General features: G+C 37.6%; 1 protein-coding gene across 1 annotated transcript in view; it reads left to right on the top strand.

Moving 5' to 3' along the window:
* LOC128101789 (fatty acid desaturase 2-like protein FADS2B) overlaps positions 1-18256 on the top strand; it is a 39587-nt gene extending 21331 nt beyond the window's left edge. The window contains exons 5-12 of the mRNA XM_052725162.1: positions 5633-5758; positions 8668-8728; positions 10712-10788; positions 10963-11060; positions 12099-12195; positions 13975-14054; positions 15263-15388; positions 16626-18256. Of these exons, the coding sequence (XP_052581122.1) occupies positions 5633-5758; positions 8668-8728; positions 10712-10788; positions 10963-11060; positions 12099-12195; positions 13975-14054; positions 15263-15388; positions 16626-16674 (714 nt within the window). The 3' untranslated portion in view covers positions 16675-18256. The remainder of the gene's footprint in view (positions 1-5632; positions 5759-8667; positions 8729-10711; positions 10789-10962; positions 11061-12098; positions 12196-13974; positions 14055-15262; positions 15389-16625) is intronic.
* The last annotated feature ends 4675 nt before the right edge of the window (positions 18257-22931 follow it).

Below are 22931 nucleotides of genomic sequence, written 5' to 3'. Positions count from 1 at the left end.
TGTCCTAAGGAATGTTCACAGAAAAATGTTTGTGTCCTTAAAATCGAGATATGTACTAGAAAATCATGAATGGAGATCTTAGAAGGGATGTGAAGATTTTCCTTGGAGAATTCAGCAGACCTAATTAATCCAGAAAGGTTGAGGCTGAGTACATAAAGGGAAAATACAATATCAGAGAACATATAAAAACTAAAATAAAGAATAGTTGAGGAAGGCTAGGTGATTCTATTGGAGAGGATTACAAAACAGACTTCTGCTAGAGTTGACAATAAAAACTGACATTATTCTCTGAGAATGGAATGAGTTATCTTATTCAGCAACTAGTGAGTTTCCATAGCTCTTCAGTAAGCTTCTGTGTATGAATTAGTGAAAGAACAAATGAATGGAGATGATAGCAGTGTGAAGGGCTTTTGTCTCTGACAATGCTCAGTATGCCATCCCAAGACCATCATGTTTATCTCTGGCCTTTTGTAACATTAGGAGATAAGCTAAATCTCTACTTTTCTCTGACTGTCTTCATTTTTTACCATGTACGCTGGCTCTGAAGGTGAGAAAATGCCCCTCCACCGAAACATCTCAAACAAATCCTACCATTCTAGCTAGAACCCCATAGGAAAAGTCCTCAGACATTGACTCATGTTGCTTTTTCTTCCTTAGCACAGTCTCTTTGTATTACTTCTCAAACATAACCACTTGGTTTCCCAGCTTAGAAGTAGGCAACTAATGAATAAAGTGAAGAGAATGCTGGAGCCAAAATACTGGAGAGCAGTGAGCCGGCAGCCATGGACAACAAATGATAAGAAATGATGGGCAGGAACTTGAAGGAGATGAAAGCTGCCCCGTGCCAAGGGCAGAACTATTTCCCTTGAGGCCATTGTCTCATGTAAGACTCACAAGATGAATATTACGGCACCCCTATTTTTCAGATAAAATGAGTCTTCAAAGGGCTTGACTAAGCCAATGTCTTCAAACTGGTTAAGTAGAGAAATTAATACCACAGTATTAAATAATGCAGGCCAGAGTGGAGCTTCTCAATTTGAACTATAATTTGGAGGCAACTGAGGATCTTGGTAAAAGTAGGTATGTCTAGACTACTAAAGATGATCTGATTTATTTTCAGTGCAATCTGGGTGTCAAGCATGGGTGAAGCTCTTTGGAAGCTTTTTGGATAATTTTAGCCTAGAGCCAGCACTAAGAACTACTATTCTAACAACAAATCCTCTTGCATTGAAACTCAGTCTCTTATGAACTGGGTCACTTTGAACAAGTTATTTAATGTTTTTGCACTCCAGTTTTTTTCACTGAAAAGAAAATGAAGATAGATGGATAAAAGCTTCAACCTGTGGGATTATTGTCAGTTATATGTGATATTTGTGTATCATGTGTAACAGTGTCTAGAAACAGTCATGTCAGCTACTGCTAATATGAGGAACAATACTTTCACAACCAAAATGAGGATCTAGAATCAATAAGAAAAATGTTTGGTCATGATAGTACTAAGAAGCAGACTGTAAGTTAGACAGCCATTGACTTACAGAATTCATCTGTTTTTAGTCTCTCTCATTCAGCACATGGAGCCATGACTAGACTAGGCAACAGAATTGGACTTGTGTTCCTATCAGAGACATGTCTTTTCCTCAAAAAGTGATTGTCACATTATATGACAAGATTCATTTAATCAGAAAATTCCTAGAGGCACGTTCTTCTGCACCTTTATCCACCATTGTTAAGTAGATAAGTTTTCTGAATTCACTCTAAAATCTCACAAAACAAAAAATAGCTTTTTTCCCTGAAACTATGAGATTCAGGTAGCAAAGCTGTATGTGTCACCTCCCCTATGCTGAAGACACAGAGGAATTATGAAAGGCACTTGCCCTCAAGATGATTGGCAGTTGGTTTGGTACCAATTATGTGAAATTTTCCAGTGAGTTCCACCCTTGCAGCCTCTTTTTAAAGTCAATGTTTTCCCACTAATCCAAATTTACACATAGGTATTTCTATGCTATGTCTCTAAAAAGCAGTTTTCAGGATTTGAAATGTATATCTCTTTGATGACTCCTTACTTGAATGAGAAAATGGGAAATGGCTCTAAAAGCAAAGCTGGCATACTTTGCCTTTTAGCAGGCAAAGCCAGTGATTCATGAACAAAATAAGCATAGGCTTCAACATGTACAGAAGAGAAAATTACTTGTGGGCGCTGAAGTGGGTGGGAAGGAGATGACAAAGAAAATTATAAGCAGCAATATTCCCGCCTCTTACAATCATTACAATTCTAAATTTCAACACTAGGCTTCACATCATTTCCCCCCTATCATTCAGAAAAGCATGGGTAGCATTGTGGATATTATTCAGCATCTCTCCAGTATGTGTATTTGTGTGTGTGTGTATGTGTGTGTGTGTGTGTGTGTGTTCGTTCTAGTGTTTACAGTATACAGACATTCAAATATCCTTTCTGAAAATGAACCGTGAAAAGTGAAATGTCTACATACATTTTGCATTCCTGTGTATTACAGATCCAGCATTCTTACTTTAAAAATCTAAATATGAAATGTTTCAAAATCTAAATACTTTTAACACCAAAATGATGCCAGGAACGGAAAATTCCATACCCTGGAACTTTGTTTCATTCCAAAAAATTCTTTAAAATACTAAATAAATTTATCTCCAGGAGCAGGCATATAGGAAACAAATGAGTTTTATATTTATATTTAATCCTCATCCCCATAGCTCACTGTGTGTGTACAAATATCCCAATGGGTCTTTTTTTTAATGAAATTAAAGATATTACTGACCCTGAGTTAGACATCATGTAACATTTTTTCCAAGATCTCCCTATATGAGCATTTTACAAATAGTAAGAATCCTTTATCACTATGAGGTAATGGAGCAGAATATTTGAGATCAAGAACTGGCCTGACATCTGTGACTCTATCCTAAACCCTTTGGTGGGAGGGAAGAGGAAGTGTCAGACAGTTGCTTTCTGTAATCCCTCAGAGCTGCATCCGTTTCCTGGTTAAGGACATTTCCCAAGTCACACAGCTAGTAGATGGCCAAGCAAGAATTTAGATTCCAATTGACTTCAGTCCAAAGTCTAGATTCTTTCTACTACACTGATCTAAGGACGTAACTTAGGAATAAGGAATGATCTAAGGAGTACCCACTTAGAACTATTTCAGGGTAAGCAGGCACATGGCTGAAAATCCTCCCTGCCCATGAAGAACTCCCCTTTGTCTTTGGTAAGAGTGTTTTCCAGACATGGAGATTCCAGTAGAACTGGTTGTTTAGATCACACCCATCATTATGTTGGCCACTGTTCTAACCTCTAGGGCTTTGTGCTATTAAGATCTGTTCCCTGATAAACTGTGCATCACAACCTGTCTCCCATGTTACCAATTACCACAAGTAGTCATTGCCTAAAAAAGTACAGTCACCTGGTAGAAGTGGCCAAAATATCAGCTGTGGGAAGAGATAATTTAAAAAAAAAAACTTTTCTTATCATGTTTCAATTTGCTGTCAACCATTCCCATTAGACTGTATATTGCTAGTGTGGGAACCTCATTATATCATATCTTTCTTAGCATCACAAATGCCTACCTAGCTCAAAATCTGATATACTTCAACATAAATAATAAATGAGTGAAGAAGTGAGTGAATGTGTAACTTGATAGGAATAAGACAAAGTAATGAGACCCCACAGGCAAGTGATAAATACAACTTGGGACACAAGTCAGAGTAACCATAAGATATCTGGGAAGTGACTACCCAGGCAGTCTGGAAACCCCACTACAAAAGTGTTAGGAGGTGTCGGAGGGAAAAGGGAGCACACATCCCATTCTTTTTGTTTGTGAGTAGGTAGATGATTGCGATATCTCATAGTAGAGCTTCCAGAAAGAATATGGAAAGGCAGGGCTAATACAGGTTTTCAAAGCATACTCATCACCTTTGAGGTGTATAGTGTATAGACCACCATGCTCCAGCAGAAATATATAAGCTGCATTAAAATGGCATCATAAGACCAAGGTGCCTGCTGTCAGATGGTGTCCCCTAGGCAAAACAAGGAAAATGCATTCACAGACTCTCAACAATAAGATTACCTAAACAAGACTAACATAATGACAGTACCAGGGGACATGCCAATAAGGACCTGGGAAATATTACAAGGTCCTACCCCTAAATAAAGAACTAAAGGTGATCAACAGCGATTGAGAGAAAGAGAATCTGTTTTTCTCCAGGGACTAGCTCCTCATAGATTGTCTAGTCTCAAGTAGTCAGCCCTTGACACATACACATATGAGTAACACTACATGGACTCAGTAGGCTATATATTATGCATATGAGCATATAAGTGCATATGGGTACATATGTGTTCATGTGTGTATACGTAACAATAGTAACTAAAGAAGAGCTCGTGAACTTGGGAAGGAGAGTATGGTACACATAGTAATTGGGGGGGGGGTGAGAATGATGTAGATAGATAAAATGTTGATATATGAAATTCTCAAAATGAAAACTTTTAAAGATGACATCCTCCATCTTTACTTTTATATAGTCATATTTAAACTTCCTATTTATAGCCATAATATAATAGCCAAAATATAATGACTTAAATCTGTAATCAACATAAAAATATTGGTGAAATATTTTGTATTTATTTATACTGATTCTTCAAAGTGAATCTTGAGACTTAGTTTATCTAGCCATATATAGTTTGTAGCTTCTATATTTGTCAGAGCTGATCTATAATATATATGCATGAATTATTAAGAGATGGAAAATATGGTAATAAAATATTATTGCTGTTCATTCTTCCATAAACAATTAACACAATGAGAAGAAATTGAGTTTCTCAAAGAGCCAGAGTTTTAGCTCCAGTATCTCATATCTCCCTGAGCCACCCATGGAACTAAATGTCATCATGTAGAGATGGAATTGAGCTTCAAAGAAGATGAGTGATTAGCCAAAACTTACACATCAGCAATTAAACAGCTAGTATAAGAAAGAAGATTGAGAGACCTCCAAATCTTTCGCTCTATTTAAACTCTCAAACTTAGAGTAAGAAAGAAAATCTCCAGCAGCTTAATTGAAGATGATTCTGGCTTGGTACCAGCTAGAATGTTTTAGTCTCATTTACTTTTATAGAAGAGCATCATCTTGCAATGATCTGAGCAGAGTCCTCCAATGAGAGAGAACACAGATTCTTGACTCTGAAATATTTATTAAAGTCAGATTTCTAGAGTCACCTTTCCCCCCAGAACTAATTAAAATCTTAGTTGTGAGGCTCCTTTGTATGTAAAATAAGAATAAGACTCTCTGCTCCATCCATCTACCATCAGAATCATATTTTTTATAGAGGGCTTCTATAAAAAGGAGGCTAGAAAACCATTCCATGGGAGTAGATTATGTTTCCATTCTCTGGAGTTCTTTTTAGCCTGCAGTTGTGTTCTGGAATTAGAAAAGTATTTCTTCCTAGCTCTGAGCACCTTTTTCTAATAAGCTCTGCTGTAGCCCAGCATCAGGGTCAACAACAGAAACCAAATCTCCTATTTCCACTTTGTATATGCAGAACACTCCAACAATGAGGAGTGTCTGGGGAGAAAATTCTATTAGTGAATGAATTCTCTCTTCTCCTCAGGGCCTGTCAGCTGACTGGTGGAATTATCGACACTTTCAGCATCATGTAAAACCAAACATCTACCCCAAGGATCCAGACATTGATGTGGGCCCACTTTTCCTGCTTGGAGATACTCAGCCTGTCAAGGTGCATTTAACTACCCTTTATTAGCATTAGGAAAATGTTCCTGGAAGTATCCCTTATTATAGAAAGATCAAGTTGGATTGTTCTAACTTCACAAAGGATCTCCTAGCCTCTTCTTTCCCTTTTAAGGTCCAGATAAAGACCTGAATAACAAAGTCTGGAGTTACAAGTATAGAAGAATGTTAAGAGTCATGGCTCTCTGGCCATAAAGGTCACTCAGTCCAGACTCCCACAGCAGAAGACATAATAACCTATGTCACCCTGATTGAGCAATCCCAAAGACAGGTTCATTTCTGGTCCTTATCACTACCTCTGAGGCAACATAAACCATTCTCAGGAAGCAGAATCAGATGACAAGGACCAACATTAGTTTTCAAAGCAAGGTTATGAAGAGATGGTCACTGAGAGAAAATAAACTCAGTGCATCTGGTTAGCACTAGACTGCAAACGTCTAAACAACTGGTTAGTTCAATTCATTCTAGTCCAGTTAAAAGAGATGCTGATGCTATTTTTAGTTCATGTTCATTTTAGTATGCACGCTTTATATGAACCACATTGCCCAATGACTTATATGACAGCTGTAGATCCAACTCATAATTTGGACTTTTAAACAAATACTGGAATATAAAAGTAATAAGCTGAATTTTTCAGTCATTGACTTTTCTTTAAAGTCTCAACTTGAGTCTGTCATCTAAAGACTATTTAAATTACTGAATTTTATAGTAAAGAGAGTGTTCCTTAAACAAAAGAGGTATACTGATTAAAGCAAAACTTTATCCCTTATCTAGGAGAATGATCGCTCTGACAATCACATAGTTTCTTTTTTTTTCATTTTTCTTTATTAAGAAATTTTCTACTCACTCCACATACTATCCACAGATCCCCCCTCCTCCCTCTTCTTACCCCCCCCAGCCCTCTTTCCCAAGCCACCCTGCATCCCCACATATCCCAAATCAAGGTCTCCCATGGGGAGTCAGCAGAGCCCAGCACACTGAGCCTAGGCAGGTCCAAGCCCCTTCCCACTGCACCAAGGCTGAAGAATCACATACTTTCAAACAGATCTCTATCTTCTAGAAGAACTTAAGAGTGTTTGGAGATTTTTATTCTTTGTCATTTGTTGCCTGGACACAGAACCCAAAGACTGTGTAACTTTTAGAAAATTGTTTTTTTCCATCTTTGAGGAACTTATCTTCTGCCCTAAATAAAGTAGAAAATGAAAGTTTTTGCTTATGTATGGGTTAAATATGTTACCTGTTATCACAAACGAATTGCTTTTGATAATGGCTCTACAAACTTTGATTCCCTTGATGCTTGTGGACTTCCATGCTCATCACTAGAAAGGTGATAGGTTGGTGTCTCTGACATATCTCCCGGAGCATAGGAGGTTTGTCTCTAGCTAATGAAGTAGCTTGACTCCCTCCAAATCACCTTCTAGAGAGCTGTCCTTAGTATACATGCTGTCACTTTACAAATATGATGCCATCTCCTCTGTGGGCCCCTTCACAGAACTTTCAAGTTCTAGACACTATAGCTTAAAGCATGGATCACAGTTATTTCACCTCTGAAACTCAGTGGTTTATTTCCACAGAAGTGGTGTTTCTTATATGAGTTATGAGCTTTTTCTTTTGTATATCTTTCCTAAGAGTCTTTCTAACCCTTTATTCAAACAGGACTTTCTTAATCCACATTGACTATCCAGAAAGACTTACTGTCCTTCTTCAGGGTAATACTCAACTCGTTCATCAAGGTTTATCAAGTCCAAAGAATAATCCATCTCATCCCTTTTCCTTGTTTCTCACTACTTAGGTATTTGGAGACTCAAGAGCAACCACAAATAGATATTAATATTTCATCACCACAGTATTTCTTTTCACTTATGGTAATAAAAGGACATGCTAGCTACATTGTCTCAATAAAGGAAGCTATCTGTACATAGAAGGGCAAAGACCAACTAAGTAAAATGAATCCAACATTTCCTCTAATGTAACTTTATTACCAGAGGGGAAAAAGTGTCTAAATTATCATTCACTCATTTAATCCCTTAATTAATGTCAGCTAGATACTAGAGATATACAACCATTAATCCTATGCCTCAAAGTAATTGCTACCATTGTATTCTGAGCACAGATCATATTGACCAAGAAGCCCAGGAAATGAATCAAATTCTGATTTATGAGTGGAATCTTTTTTTTTTTTTTTTTTTTTTTTTGGTTTTTCGAGACAGGGTTTCTCTGTGTAGCTTTGCTCTATGAGTGGAATCTTATACTTACATATGTATATGATGAGCAATATTTGTAAAAATATTATACACACTATTATGATGTCTTAGAAATGGTAAGTTAATTGAAATCTGTAATAAGAATATAAAAGAAAAAAGATGAGAGAAATAGGAGGGAGCATGTGTGTATCCCTTTTTATCACAAGATCACTTACTGAACACCCATTAGATGAAACAGTAGAGATAGTGCTGGAAGTTCAGGCCCAAGTCTAAGCACTACAGTTAAAGAGGGCTGAAAAGACTCCGCAGAAATGTGTATTTTGAGGTTAACATTGCACGTGAAGAGAATAAATTTCAAAATTTTTAAACCACACAGGGAAAAACAATATTAAATTTTTACTTAGATGAGAATTATTTTTAAATGATAATAAACTCTGAGCAAGAATTACCCTCAGTTAAAGCACACTATTCCCAAGCCTGTTCTGGTTCTTCCAGTATCTCAAGTTTGACAGGCAATGAGTCCTAAAATCATGCCTCTCCCTCCCTCCCTCATTCCTCTTTCTCTCTCTCTCTCTCTCTCTCTCTCTCTCTCTCTCTCTCTCTCTCTCTCTCTCTCTCTCTCTCACACACACACACACACACACACTTACATATGCTAAAGAATAATGACTCTTTTTATCCTCTGCCCTTTTAGTACGGCAAGAAGAAAATAAAATACATTGACTATGAGAAGCAGCACCTGTACTTCTACATGGGTGAGTCTCCTGCAGCCACTTTTCTTGTAAGCACTAGTCAAGCCAAAGACATGATCAGAACTGTCTCACAGAAACCAACCCATATCTGATTTGTTAATGAGAAAATAAGCAGATCTCATTTCAGACTCACTGGTGGGAAAACATGAAATGGAAATTGAAAAGTAAATAGGCAGTTCTAACAGGTGTCTCATCAGACTAGGTACTGGGCAAGAAATAAAAAAATGTACTTAAAGAGGGTCAGAAGGCAGAATGCTAAAGAGGGAGTCAACATCCTTGTCTTATAAAATTTTAACAGCATTGAAATAAAGGAATGATAACATTTTTGTAGAGAGAAAACAGGTGGGGAAAACAATACTGAAGAATTTGCAATGTGATGCCAGAAAAAAATAGACCAAAGAATAAAGAGCATCAAGAAAGTTTCTACATGGAAGAAAGCTTGTAGCTGCTAAGATTAGCAAACATCTGTAACATAGGCCCACAAATCAGACACTTAGATGATAGGTAAGTGGGTATGTATGCGTGTGTGTGTATATATATATGTGTGAGTGTGTGTAAAGACAGATAAATATAAACAGACCGAAAGATAGATGATAGATAGATAGATAGATAGATAGATAGATAGATAGATAGATAGTACACTATAATGCTAACCTTAAAAGCAAAACCATTTAGTTTAGTAATTCTGATACCATTATTATTACTATTATTATTATACAAAATCAAACTCCTTGTGTCTTATGAACAAGTTTTCAAGTAACTCCAAAGCCCACTGATCTAAAACATCCTTGCACATCTGGAAACAAGCTAACATCAGGGAAGGAGACAAACACCACCAGTATACCACAGGTTGTCAACTGAGGATATTTTTCTCTCAGGGAACATTTGAACAAGATCTAGAGACATTTTTGCTTCTCAGTATGGAGGGGAAGGGTGATAATATCAAAAATTCTGTAATATGCAAGAATAAACCATCATAATAAATGATTACCTAGACATATAATTCAGTACTTCTGACACTGAGAAGCCCTCACAGTCTCCCATTTGCCCACATAGACAACTAGTGGTCACTTATATTGACAGAAGATACTTGTCAATTGGGGCTACCCTTCCCGATTCTCTTCCACACTGGGATTCAGTATCTCCACCCTGTACCCATCATTGCACCTTTTTGTGCCACATTTCAAAAGAAATCAATTGAAAGATGTTGACTATGAGGTAGAAAGGAGTGTGATAAAGCTAGACCATCTCTGTTTGCAGACTGGTGTCTATTGGTACTAGGCTTTGGTTCCTCTTGTCAGGTTGGATGAGACAAAGTAAATTATTTTGGCAGCATTTAGTTTTCCCAAGTGGGAACTTTAAGGAAGCTGTATATTCTCACTTTGAGCTGCTACAGTGGGTATGGGTAAAGTCATTTGTGCTGACAATTAGCAGTCTTCATTGGTCAAGCCTGAGATCTAGTTGAGAACAAAGCTCAAAGGAAGCTAACTAAAATTTGGCCAGGTAAAAGGTATTTGTCCAAAGCCAAGGGTCTCCCAGAGATTGTTTTGTGCTCTTGGAAGCCTTAGTGATGTGATGAGAAAATCAGGTACATAGCTTTATTGCCAGAAATGAGTATACTGACATCATTCCACTCATACCAATGTATTGTGGCAGAACCCATCTCTGAGGACTTAGAGGCCTAAAAGACTCCAGTACCTAAGAAAACCTTGAAAAGTCACAACAGAAGATAGGTGAAAGTGTCTATCAAAACGACTCTTACCTTCAATATTTCATTAGCTACTTCAGGAAACTTGAACCTGGAACTGTTGACCTCTGCGGTGTCAAAGTCCAGTGGAGTCCAGGATATGATTCTGGATATCCACCTTGCATCCCTTCTCAAGGCCAACACTCTGGGAAGGGCATGCAGAAGAAATAAACACCCACCGGCTTGCACTGAGGTCTACATTGCTCGTTTATTTGTCAAATTTTTGGGGTCTTTTTCAGTTGCACTTCCCCTCCTCATGCCCGTCTACTTCAATCTCCAATCCATGCAAGTGATGTACCTTCGGAAGTACTGGACGGTGAGTCCCTCGCCCCATTTTCTAAACCTAGAGCAGATAGAAAATGAGTTAAAAGTGCTGTGTGGTCTCCAGGTATAGCTTACTCAAGTAACAGGACATCAGACTGAGACAGTGTCCAAAGAACAGGATATGAAACCATGTTCAAGTTTCTCATCAAAATGCTTCTGTCTGCAGGACATCGCTTGGGTCAGCAGCTTTTACATTCGATATTTCATCACATTTGGCCCTTTCTATGGAATTTTTGGAACAGTATTGCTCATATATTTGGTCAAGTAAGAACATTCTCTTATTTCTATAACCTCTTTTACCATAACTATTTGTAGTTAGTAAAATATGATGACAATGTGCCCCACTCCATGAGAAGTTTGAAAGCAAGCTGAAAGGCAATGGTTCTTCAAATGGTTGAACAACACAAGTTCTGTCTAAGAATTTGTCCAGGTTGTGTTTCCCCTTCTTTCTTAAATTCTCAACGAAGCCATGTCTGCTGTTCTCTAAGACCATTATAGCTTAAGTGATTTGACATCTTAAACTCTGTCAAGAATCATGATAAAGCAAGAAAAAATTTAAGCTCTGTCACGACTAGAAATTTTTCCCAAACCCCAAATGGCTTCAAAGCACACGTTTGCATAAGTATTCCTTCCAGACTTCTAACTTGTTTCTTTCTCACTTGGTTGCATTGCTACACTATACGCCCACTAGATATAAGGATAATGAGAGCAACTGTGTATCAGACAATCGGTTAAGGGCTCAACAGTCATCATTTTGTTTGATGTAATCCCCACAGTCTTACTATGTAGATGGTATCATCTTTCTTTCTGCTCAGGGAACTGAAGCTTGGAGAGATTAAATCACTTGCCTAAGGTAAAAGAACAAGTAAGGGCCAAGACTGGTGCCAAGACAGAACTCGAACCCAGCCCTATCTGTTGAAAAACTGTCAATTGCTTTACAAATGCCCTTAGAGAAACCTGGCAATTTTTTTTTCTTATACTGAGAACTGAACCAGGCTTTATGCATACCAGACAAGCACTCAGCCCCTGGTATATTTTATCCTTGCACCGAAGCTAGAGTAGACTACTTACAGGCACTGCTCCTGTGAATTAAAAAGTGGAACAAAGCACATGGCCAAATATTTGTGTGTCAACACTAGCTAAAAATAGCATTCAAAGAGGAAATGGACAGCCACTAGAATCTTGGAACCTCTTTCATTTCCTTCAGTGTTTGGCCAATCCAGCCAAAGGTCATTCAAGTTCAGTGACTGCAACGAAAGCACACTAAAGGAGTCACCATTACCTCCTTTTATTTCTCCAAAGGTTTCTTGAGAGCCCCTGGATCGCCTATGTTACCCAGATGAGCCACATACCAATGAAAATGAGCAGAGAGGAGAACCACGATTGGCTCAGCACGCAGGTGGTGACGGCATTCCCAAGGGACAGTCTCCCAACCAGACAGGCTTAGAGTCTGCTTACTTCAGATAATAATAACTCACCTTCATGAAACACTCCCCGAGGGATAGGCACTGTGCAGTGGTTTGCATATAACTACACGAGGTGGACATCATGATTATTCTCACTTTACAACATGATAAAACTGACTTGTAAAAAAGGGTTGGTAACTTGTATATGGGCCCACAACTTATAAGTGATAGCAACGGGTTTTAAACCTAAGCAGCTTAATTATAGAGTCTTGCTTGCAAAGTAAAAGTTGGTCACGTATAATCCAGCAGCCAAATCTGACCCACTGGTTGTTTGTGTATATCAAGTTTTACTGGGGCATGGTCATGGTTAGTTATTTATATATTTTCCATGGCCACTTTCATGCTATAAGAAAATTGTTGATGACAAAATTAAGAGATTTACTGTTAAGACTATAACTAACTCCTTTATGTAATACAAAGTGACCATCCCTGAAACTATATACACACAGACAATAAAAATGGACTCAGTGGATTATATTTATATATTTGGGCATACGTGGACATATATATGTAACACTCGTAATCAAAGAAAAAGGCTATAATTTTGAGAATAGGGTGGGTCATGGAAGGAGTTGGGGGAAGGTACTTGGGAAGGACTGCAAAAGGAAAAGGAGGGAGGAAAGTGATATTTTGATAAAAAAAAGTATTTAAAAATATAAAGATAAGATTTATTACCTGGGAACTTATAGAAAATGTGTATTGACTTCCTATGCTACTCACTCATATAACAAAGCCTTTCAAGTGAATCTAAGGCTCAAAATTACAGGATGAGTTGTACACTAGTAAGGACTCTAAAAAGAATGATTTCACTGTATAGACAACACATTTCAGAGGGAGAGAGCATGGCATGCTCTCGACACATGCATTTAATGCTTAGCAAAGTTATGGTCCACCCAAAACATTTCTGCCTCCTAACTCATGGTCCTTTCCACTGACTGTGTTACAATAACTGGGGATTTATTCATTTTCTTGCTTTTGCTCCAGGCTCATACTCAAACTCAGAGAACCCCGCCCCTTACAAAGAATGATTCTCAAGTGTTTAACCAGAGAACTACTTCTGTATCTTTTAATTTTTACTCATCATTTCCTTAGTCATTAGTTAGACTAGATGCTTTTCACATACTTGTTGGATTTACATAAACTTTTATGTGAATTGTTTCCCAGTATCCTTGACCTATTGTTTATGTGAGTATTAATAATCTTTTGGTGACATGTTATAAAGTAGGGCTTTTAAAATATTGCCCATAACATATCTTATAAATGTTTTCTTACTTGATTTTTTAACTCTGTAATTTTATTGTAGAAATACTTTATTAATATTTCATAATTTCTTCTCACTCAAAAGCCCTCAAGTCCTAACAATACATTTTCCACAACAAACCTAAAAAAAAAAACCCATCTGCATTAACCAAACTCCTCATTCATGACCATGTAGCCTTCTGTGTCTAAGGAATGGTTCTGACATTTCTCCTTCAGTCCTACATATGTCTTCATATCCATTGCTTTATATGTACTTCGTAGCAAAATATCTTAGTGTGTTTTAAACGGTAAACTTCATGAAGGCTGGGACTTTGTTTGCTGTATATCACTCATAGCTACTAAAAAATAAAAAAAAATAACAAATAATCATGTGTTGATAGATGATTACACAAAATAATTAGCATTTTGGTATTTAGGTTCACTTACAGCTAATGCAAGATTTTTCTTTGCAGATTGTGGCCACCTGTAATATTGAACAGTCCTTTTTCAATGATTGGTTCACTGGGCACTTGAACTTCCAAATTGAACACCAGTGAGTGATACAAATGATCCATTATGGAGCAAGGGCTGACCCAATATAGCAGATCCTGCAACCATTCAGTTAAGAGTCTCAGAGAACTAAGAAGTTTAACCAGGGTTCTCTAAGGACTGCTGTCCATCAGTGCCAGTGATTCGGCTGGGAAAGAAAGAAGAGGAAATCTAACAGTTGTGGAAAGTGAAGTGGAATTACAGAAATGGACCAGTAACTTAGTTTCCATGTATTATGAGTATTGAGAATTGGTGATTTCTATAGGACAGGGAGAAGGAATATATATGGATATTTGAGTATATGGGTCCATGTATATTTTGTTTGTTAACGAAACCTAAGAAAAATTGTAGCACTGGAGTAACCAAGTTTTATTGAAATTTAAGTATAATTTAATGTAAATATCATGTTAAGGCAAAATAATCAACACTGAAATTCAGTCACTTCTGCAATTCCCAGGTGAATCTGAAGATACTTTTCCATTTAATCAGTTAAGTGGTCATCTAATAAAGAAATGGAAAGTAATAATACTCAGATGGCTGATCTCCCCCAGAATATGAAGCAAGATGCTTCTCATAGTTCCTTCTGTGAGGCTACATCTAGGAGTCAGAGAAAAAAGCTACTATGTTCCTAATGCTGTTTTCTCAGTCTTTATTCTTTGTCAATTCTTGAACACCCTAGCAAAAGGAGAATCACAATTCACGTATTATTTAAGAAAGTATTCAGGTCCAGGAAGATTACCTGGCTAATTAGTGCCAAACCTTGGATAAAAGCCATACCTTCTTGCCTCAAATTTGAATCTGATAACTTCCTTTTAAACATCACAACTAGACCTGAGTGAATACTTATCTGTTCAAAAGATAGGTTTTAGATAGGAAGAACAGAAGAGAGACAAGCAAGGAAAAGACGTGATCTCTTGTTCTCCTAGGCAATTCAAAATACTAGCTAAACCATAATCTCATTTGACCTGACCAAAACTAAGCATATGAAATGGAGCTAATATTTATTCTCTTAGCATTTACCAAACACTTGCCATCCACATGGCTTACAGAGCTGTTAAAAGATAAGAGTTTTGGGAGTAGGCAATCTGGCTTGCTAGAAAGCTTGTACAAGGCTGGGTCTGCATTATTGGTATGCTTTTATTTAGAAATAAACAAAACTCTTTTGGGTTTCTCTTTAGGTGCAAGTTTCACATCTCCTGTTTGTTTTCTTAGCCTATTCCCCACAATGCCACGCCATAATTATCACAAAGTGGCACCTCTGGTGAAGTCACTGTGCGCCAAGCATGGATTGCAGTATATAAACAAGCCCATATTGAAGGCATTTGGAGATATTGTCAGGTAATAAAATAATTTATCTTTGCTCATAGCTTTCATTTCCCTTTCTTCCAAGCCCCCAAACTATTCATCAGCTTATGAATCTTTCATTAACAGCCATTCATTAAGAGACACCAGTATCAACAATAATAATGACACATAAATATTGACTGTTTACCTAACAAACTCTAGGTATTCCTTAATAGAAATACCCCAGCATCCTACATAGTTCCAATTTATTGAAATCATAGCTATGTAGGGCTGTCTTTGTATTCCCTATAGATCTCTGGACATGATTTAGAATTTAACATGATAGGAAAGACCATCAAATCTTATGATCCATTGGAGAAACTGTTACCATTTGAAGGGATGTAATGGCATGAATCAGTCTGGGTAACCAGTTATGCCTAGTGAGTCTAAGAGCAAATGCATATGCATACATAAGCATGTTCCAGCAGGATGTGGTACTGGACAAATTTACAATCACTGGTCTGAGTTTAATAATGTTCTCTTTTTTAAAGTATCAGGGGAATATTGTGAAGGCTATCATGGAAACATCTGATCTCATCTACCTCTGTCAGTCTCTCCACATTATTCCTCCTCTCTGTCATGTGGACGTTTGGTCTACCTTCCGTTGCTGTAACACTTCCTGTGCCTGAGTGTCTCATCCCTTTGCCTTGTTTTCTCCTGCCTGCAACATTCTTAAAACTATCATGTCGCATTTCACCTTCTCAACTCCCAATCTCTCTCTAAGGCTCATTGCAATATTTCCCTTATGTCAGCCTTCACTGGTCTCAAGACTAAATCTATCCTTATCATAGTCCTTATCATAACCCTGATTCAGAAGTTTGCTAACTAAACAATTATTTAATGCTTATCTTTCAAATAAGACCAAGAGTCTATACGAATAGGATTTGTTCTGTCTCTTTTGATGTAACATACCTAGATCCTAGAAATATGTTTTCCATTATAAAATAGGAAAGGTAGGTGAATATGGTATGAGTTGATATTTAGGTATATGGTATAGAAAAAAATAAAATGAAAACAAAACTCAAACCTTCTCCATGGAAGAAAACCAAACTCATCTGCTGAAATGAATTCAGTACATTTGATGCCCTTCTCTGATTAACAGACAGTGACATTTATCACGTATGGCTAGAAACTACATTGTCCTAAAACAAGAAAAGCATCCAATAAATGTTTGATGGGAAATTCCTTTGTACTGAGTTTCACTTTCTAACAATTTTGTTTACTCCTCTAGGTCCTTGAAGAAGTCTGCTGCCCTCTGGATGGATGCTTATTATGAATGATACAGAGCCATGCATGTATTGGTATCTCTGAAGTGGGTGGTGGCTGTGTAAGAGCTCTTCTCTGATTCACTGAGAATTAACTGGCAACATTGGCATACCTGAGTATGCCAGGAATATGAATCCCGAAGACACATGTTAGCCTCTCACTGAAGGTCTTCTCTGTAACTGAGAGGAGGAAGAAACACAAGGTGACTTTGGTCAGAATAACAAAGGAATTGTAGCTCACTGTTTCTACTTTTTCATTAGGATCTTGGACTTAGTTCCACTAGACCTCAGCGAGATTGTTTCCACAAGGGGTATAAGATATGTGGACATAAACAGAAGTGAGAAAAGAAAGATCTCTGACACAGTCCATTGGAAATCAGTGTAACTGTTCTTAGAAGAGAATTGTTTATTTAAGACATCCCTGCTGAAGTACAAATTTTTGCTTACTTCCTTTCAAATAGGTGAACTTCCTCTCCAAAAACTGATTATAATTAACACTAAAACATCTTCAAATGTTTGTCTTCACTTTGGATTTTCTGTTTTGTGGCTAAAACATGGGTGTAACTTGTGTACATATGCATGTGTTTCCATGTCGAGAAATTAGAATTTCTATAAAGTCTCCTAAAAGAATTACCAAAATCCAACCCCAATAGCAACTGATGAATATCTGTTTAAAGGTGCTTCTGTTTAACTAAAGTATAGAGTGCTCCTTGATTTAGGATTCCTCCTCCCTACCCAGAAAAGCAAACGTCTCCAAATGTTCTTACTAGATCACGTGGATGAAGGGAAGAACCATGAGCTATATCAAGTCAATTTTTCAAGTTTAGCAGCAAATTAAGCCTACTTTTCACCATTTTCTCTCTCATGAATGAATTTCACTAGTGATCACTATTTCTATTCTTTTTGTTCAGTCTTGGTTTCACCCGATAATTCTAGGAATGTATCCTCATTTTACAGATTTTCTAATTCATTGGTAATTGTTTTGTAGTGATCTCTTAGGATCTTCTGTCGGTGGGTTAGCAAAAGACACACACCAATGAATAGATATTTTCAGTACCATACTGGTTTCTTTTGTTAAGCTTTTCATAAAGGGTATAATAAAACCTGACCTTACTTGCAGGAAGAAAACATGTAATGACAAGGTTTTCTTCTCTAGCTCTAATCAAACCAGTGTTGTTGGTTTATCTGTTGTCTGAAGTCTTTGGTAAGCATTCATTCATTCTCCCAAAACTCTTAAAAATACTCTAGGTTTCTTTGCATCCTAACTGAATTCCTTGCAAAGAATGGCACATTTAATCACTCACTGTTCCTGAGGATTCACAAACATGCATACAAAGGAAAGAAATAGGAACAAACTCTTTGGAGAAGAGATGCTGAAATAGTCATAATGTCCAATGGGAAATTTGAGCAAGAAGATAAGAAGGATGCAGAACTCTGTCAACTTGGTGATTATTCCTAATACTAGTAGACCCAAGGGTAATTTCTCCTGCCTGGACTCAGACATGCATGTGGGATGAAATTGCAATTTGGTGGGTTTCTCTAGCCAAACCTGGTTCAGTTCCTAGAGGCTCTCAAGCCCTGTTTTTTTCTTGGGTCCTTTTGGGGGAGGGGGCGGTCCTTAGCAATAGCAAAATCCTCAAAGGAAATCCTAGTATTAAAATCTGACTACCTTTCAAAGTCTACAAATATTTCATTACTACGAATTTTTTAAGAAATTCTATATTTCTTAAAAATAGAATACATTGGGGAACTGTAAATTAGTTAAATAAATAAATAGATCTAGCCAGCTAGTTTTGGGCTTTTCTTTCTTGGAAGATTTTGGTTACTGCTCTACTACGATATCTTTACTCCTTATTTATCTTTTATATTTCCTATTCATCATGATTCAGTCTTGCTAATTTGTGTTGTTCTAAGAATTTATGTAGATCTTATAAGTTACACAGCTTGTCAGTGTGCAATTTTTGTAGTGTTCCACTGTGATTCTCTATATTTCTGTGCATTGCGAAAGAACATACACTAAGTCATATGCTATATAGCAATTCATGAGTAGTTAGAGGGCCCAGAGCTCCCATCCGGCCCAGAGGTGAGTGACTGGGTTCATACCCAGGGAGGCCTGCCCCTAGGTCCCATCCCTGGGCCCCAGCCATCCGCCTAACTCGGCCCCAGTTGCCTGCAAGTGGGCAGGGCTCCAGCGGAAGGTTCCCCTTCTCCAAGACCCCCCAGCAGACCCTGCAATCTACATGCCCTGCCCCCACACCCATCTGCCCGAGACCCCCACCACTTCCTGAGACTTGGAGACCAACCTCCAGCTCCCATCAGACCCAGAGAGCTCCCATCTGTCCCAGAGAGCTCCTACCCTGCCCAAAGAGCTCCCATCCAGCCCAGAGAAAGAGAGAACTCTCATTGGACAAAGAGCCATCATTGGACTAAGAGTAAACTCAGGAGACAGGGAATCTGCCAATCCTGATTAGACCAAGAGTGGCTTTCTGAGAAGTAGAATCCACCACCTCTCATTGGAGCAAGAGAGGGTTCCTGAAATGCTGAATCTGTCAGCTCTGACTAGACCAAGAGCCCTGATAAGACCAAGAATGAATCCATGAGTCACAAAATTTAACTAGCTTGGTTTGACCCAAGAGCAGCTCGCTGAGACACAGAAGCTGCCTGCTCCAATCAGACCAAGAGCTAAGATTAGACCCAGAAGGGTCCCCTGAGACACAGACACAACAAACACAGAGTGGACCAACAGCTACTCGCTCAGACACAGGCACCTCTTATACCTATTAGACCAGGAGATGGGCAGACGTCAATGCAGAAGTACATACAACAACATAAAGAACAATACAGCATCACCAGAACCTAGCCCTGCTCCAACAGCAAGACCTGAACATCACAAGGTGGAAGAAGCAGAAGAAAGCAATCTTAAGAATAGCATCATGAAGATGCTAGCGGCCTTTCAAGAAAAAATGAAATTGAGGAAAAGATAAACAAAAAAGTGGAGGAAATCAATAAAGAAAGTGAGAAAAAGTCAAACAAAAAATGGGAAGAAATCTATAAAGAACTAGAGGAAAAGACAAATAAGAAAGTGGAAGAAAACAATAAATCCCTAAAGAAAACCATGAAAAAGCAATGAAACAGGTGAGTGAAAAAGTTCAAGACCTGAAAAGGGAAATAGAAACAATGAAGAAGACACAAACAGAGGGAATGCTGGAAATAGAAAATCTGAGTAAACGAATAGGAAACACAGATGCAAGCATAACCAACAGAACACAAGAGATGGAAAAGAGGATCTCTGGTGTAAAGGATACAATAGAGGAAATGGATTCATCAGTCAAAGAAAATACCAATGCCAAAAATGTCATAGCACAAAATGTCCAAGAAATCTGGGACACCATGAAAAGACCAAACCTAAGAATAATATGGATAAAGGAAGGAGAAGAATACCAACTCAAAGGCACAGAAAATATATTTAACAAGATCATAGAAGAAAATTTTCTCTACTTAAAGAAAGAAAATGCCTATGAAGATACAAGAAGGCTATGGAACACCAAACAGACTAAACCCCCCAAAAAAGTCCCCTTGCCACATAATAATTAAACAACTAAATGTACAGAATAAAGAAAGACTATTAAGAGCAGCAAAGGAAAAAGGCCAAGTGACTTATAAAGGCAAACCCATCAGAATAACACCCAATTTCTCAATGGAGACTTTGAAAGCCAGAAGGACCTGGACAGATGTAATACAGATGCTAAGAGACTATGGATGCCAGCCTAGACTAATATACCCAGCAAAACTTTCAATTACTACAGATGGAGTGAACAAGACATTCCAAGACAAAACCAGATTTAAATAATACTTATTCACAAACCCAGTCCTACAGAAAGCACTAGAAGGAAATTCCAAACTAAGGAAATCAGATACACCCACGAAAACACAGGCAATAGGTAACACCACAACAGTAAACTCCAAAGAAGAGAAGTACACACACACTACCACCAAAAGATAAAGGGAATGAATAACCACTGGTCATTAATATCCCTTAATATCAATAGACTTAATTCACCTATAAAAAGACACAGGCTAACAGAATAAATACGAAAACAGGACCCATATTTCTGCTGCATATAAGAAACACACCTCAAATTCAAAGATAGACACTACCTAAGAATAAAAGGCTGGGAAAAGTCTTTCCAATCAAATGGTCTTAAGAAGTAAGCTGGTGTAGCCATCCTAATATCCAGCAAAATAGACTTCAAACTAAAATCAGTCAAAAGAGATCAAGAAGGGCATTACATACTCATCACAGAAAAGATCCACCAAGATGAAGTTTCAATTCTGAACATTTATGCCCCAAACACAAGGGCACCCGCATATGTAAAGAAACATTACTAAAGCTTAAATCACATATAAAACCCCACACATGAATAGTGGCAGACTTCAATACCCCACTCTCACCACTGAACAGGTCTCCCAAATCGAAACTTGAGAGAGAAATAAAGGACTTAACTGATGCTATGACTCAAATGGACTTAATCGATATCTACAGAACATTCCATCCAAACAAAAAAGAATATACCTTCTTCTCAGCACCCCATGGAACCTTCTCTAAAATCGACCACATACTTGGCCACAAAGCAAATCTCAACAGACACAAAACAATTAGAATAACTTCCTGTGTTCTATCAGACCACCATGGTTTAAAGTTAGATTTCAACAACAACAAAAACTACAGAAAGCCTACATCTCATGGAAACTGAATAATGCTCAACTAAATCATCATTGGGTCAAGGAAGAAATTAAAGACTTGCTAGAGATCAATGAAAATGAATATACCACATACCCAAACTTATAGGACACTATGAAAGTAGTGCTAAGAGGGAAATTCATAGCACTAAATGCCCACATAAAGAAGTTGGAGAAATCTCACACTAGTGACTTAACAGCACACCTGAAAGCTCTAGAACAAGAAGAAGCAAAGTTACCCAGGAGGAATAGACTCTAGAAAATAATCAAATTGAGAGCTGAAATCAATAAAATAGAAACAAAGAGAACAATACAAAGAACTAATGAAACAAAGAGTTGGTTTTTTGAGAAAATCAACAAGATAGACAAGCCCTTATCCAAACTAACCAAAAGGCAGAGAGAGAGCATCCAAATTAGCAAAATCAGAAATGAAAAGGAGACAGACATAACAACTAACACTGAGGAAATCCAGAGAATCATCAGGTCATACTTCAAAACCTCTACTCCACAAAAATGGAAAATCTAAAAGAAATAAATAATTTTTCTGGATAGGTACCACATACCTAAGTTAAATCAAGACCAGATAAACTATTTAAATAATCCAATAACACCTAAGGAAATAGAATCAGTCATTAAAAGTCTCCCAACCAAAAAAAGCCCAGGACCAGATGGTTTCAGCACAGAACTCTACTAGATCTTCAAAGAAGAGTTAATACCAATACTCTTTAAATTGTTCCACACAATGGAAACAGAAGGAACATTACCAAACTCCTTCTATGAGGCTACAATTACCCTGATTCCCAAGCCAAACAAAGATGCAACAGAGAAAGAGAACTACAGACCTATCTCCCTCATGAACATTGATGCAAAAATACTCAATAAAATACTGGCAAACAGACTCCGAGAACACATAAAAACAATTATCCACCATGATCAAGTAGGCTTCATCCCAGAGATGCAAGGGTGGTTCAACATATGAAAGTCTGTCAATGTAATACACCATATAAACAAACTGAAAGAAAAAAAAACATATGATCATCTCACTAGATGCTGAAAAAAGTATTTGACAAATCCAACACCCCTTCATGATAAAAAGGTATTAGAGCGATCAGGAATACAGGGAACATACATAAATATAAAGGCAATTTACAGCAAGCCAACAGCCAATATCAAATTAAATGGAGAGAAACTCAAAGTGATTCCACTAAAATCAGGAACGAGGCAAGGCTGTCCACTCTCCCCATACTTATTCAATATAGTACTTGAAGTTCTAGCCATAGCAATAAGACAACATAAGGAGATCAAGGGGATACGAATTGGAAAGGAAGAAGTCAAGCTTTCTCTATTGCAGATGACATGATAGTATACATAAGTGACCCCAAAAATTCGACCAAGGAACTCACACAGCTTATAAACACCTTCAGCAATGTAGCAGGATACAAGATTAACTCAGAAAAATTAGTATCCCTCCTATATACAATTGAAAAACAGGCTGAGAAGTAAATCAGAGATATATCACCCTTTACAACAGC

The sequence above is a fragment of the Peromyscus californicus genome, unplaced genomic scaffold, assembly GCF_007827085.1.
Source record: "Peromyscus californicus insignis strain IS unplaced genomic scaffold, ASM782708v3 Scaffold_7__1_contigs__length_154581171, whole genome shotgun sequence".
Taxonomy (NCBI): domain Eukaryota; kingdom Metazoa; phylum Chordata; class Mammalia; order Rodentia; family Cricetidae; genus Peromyscus; species Peromyscus californicus.
Note: the sequence above shows the minus strand (reverse complement) of the source record. Positions and strands in the feature narration are given on the sequence as shown.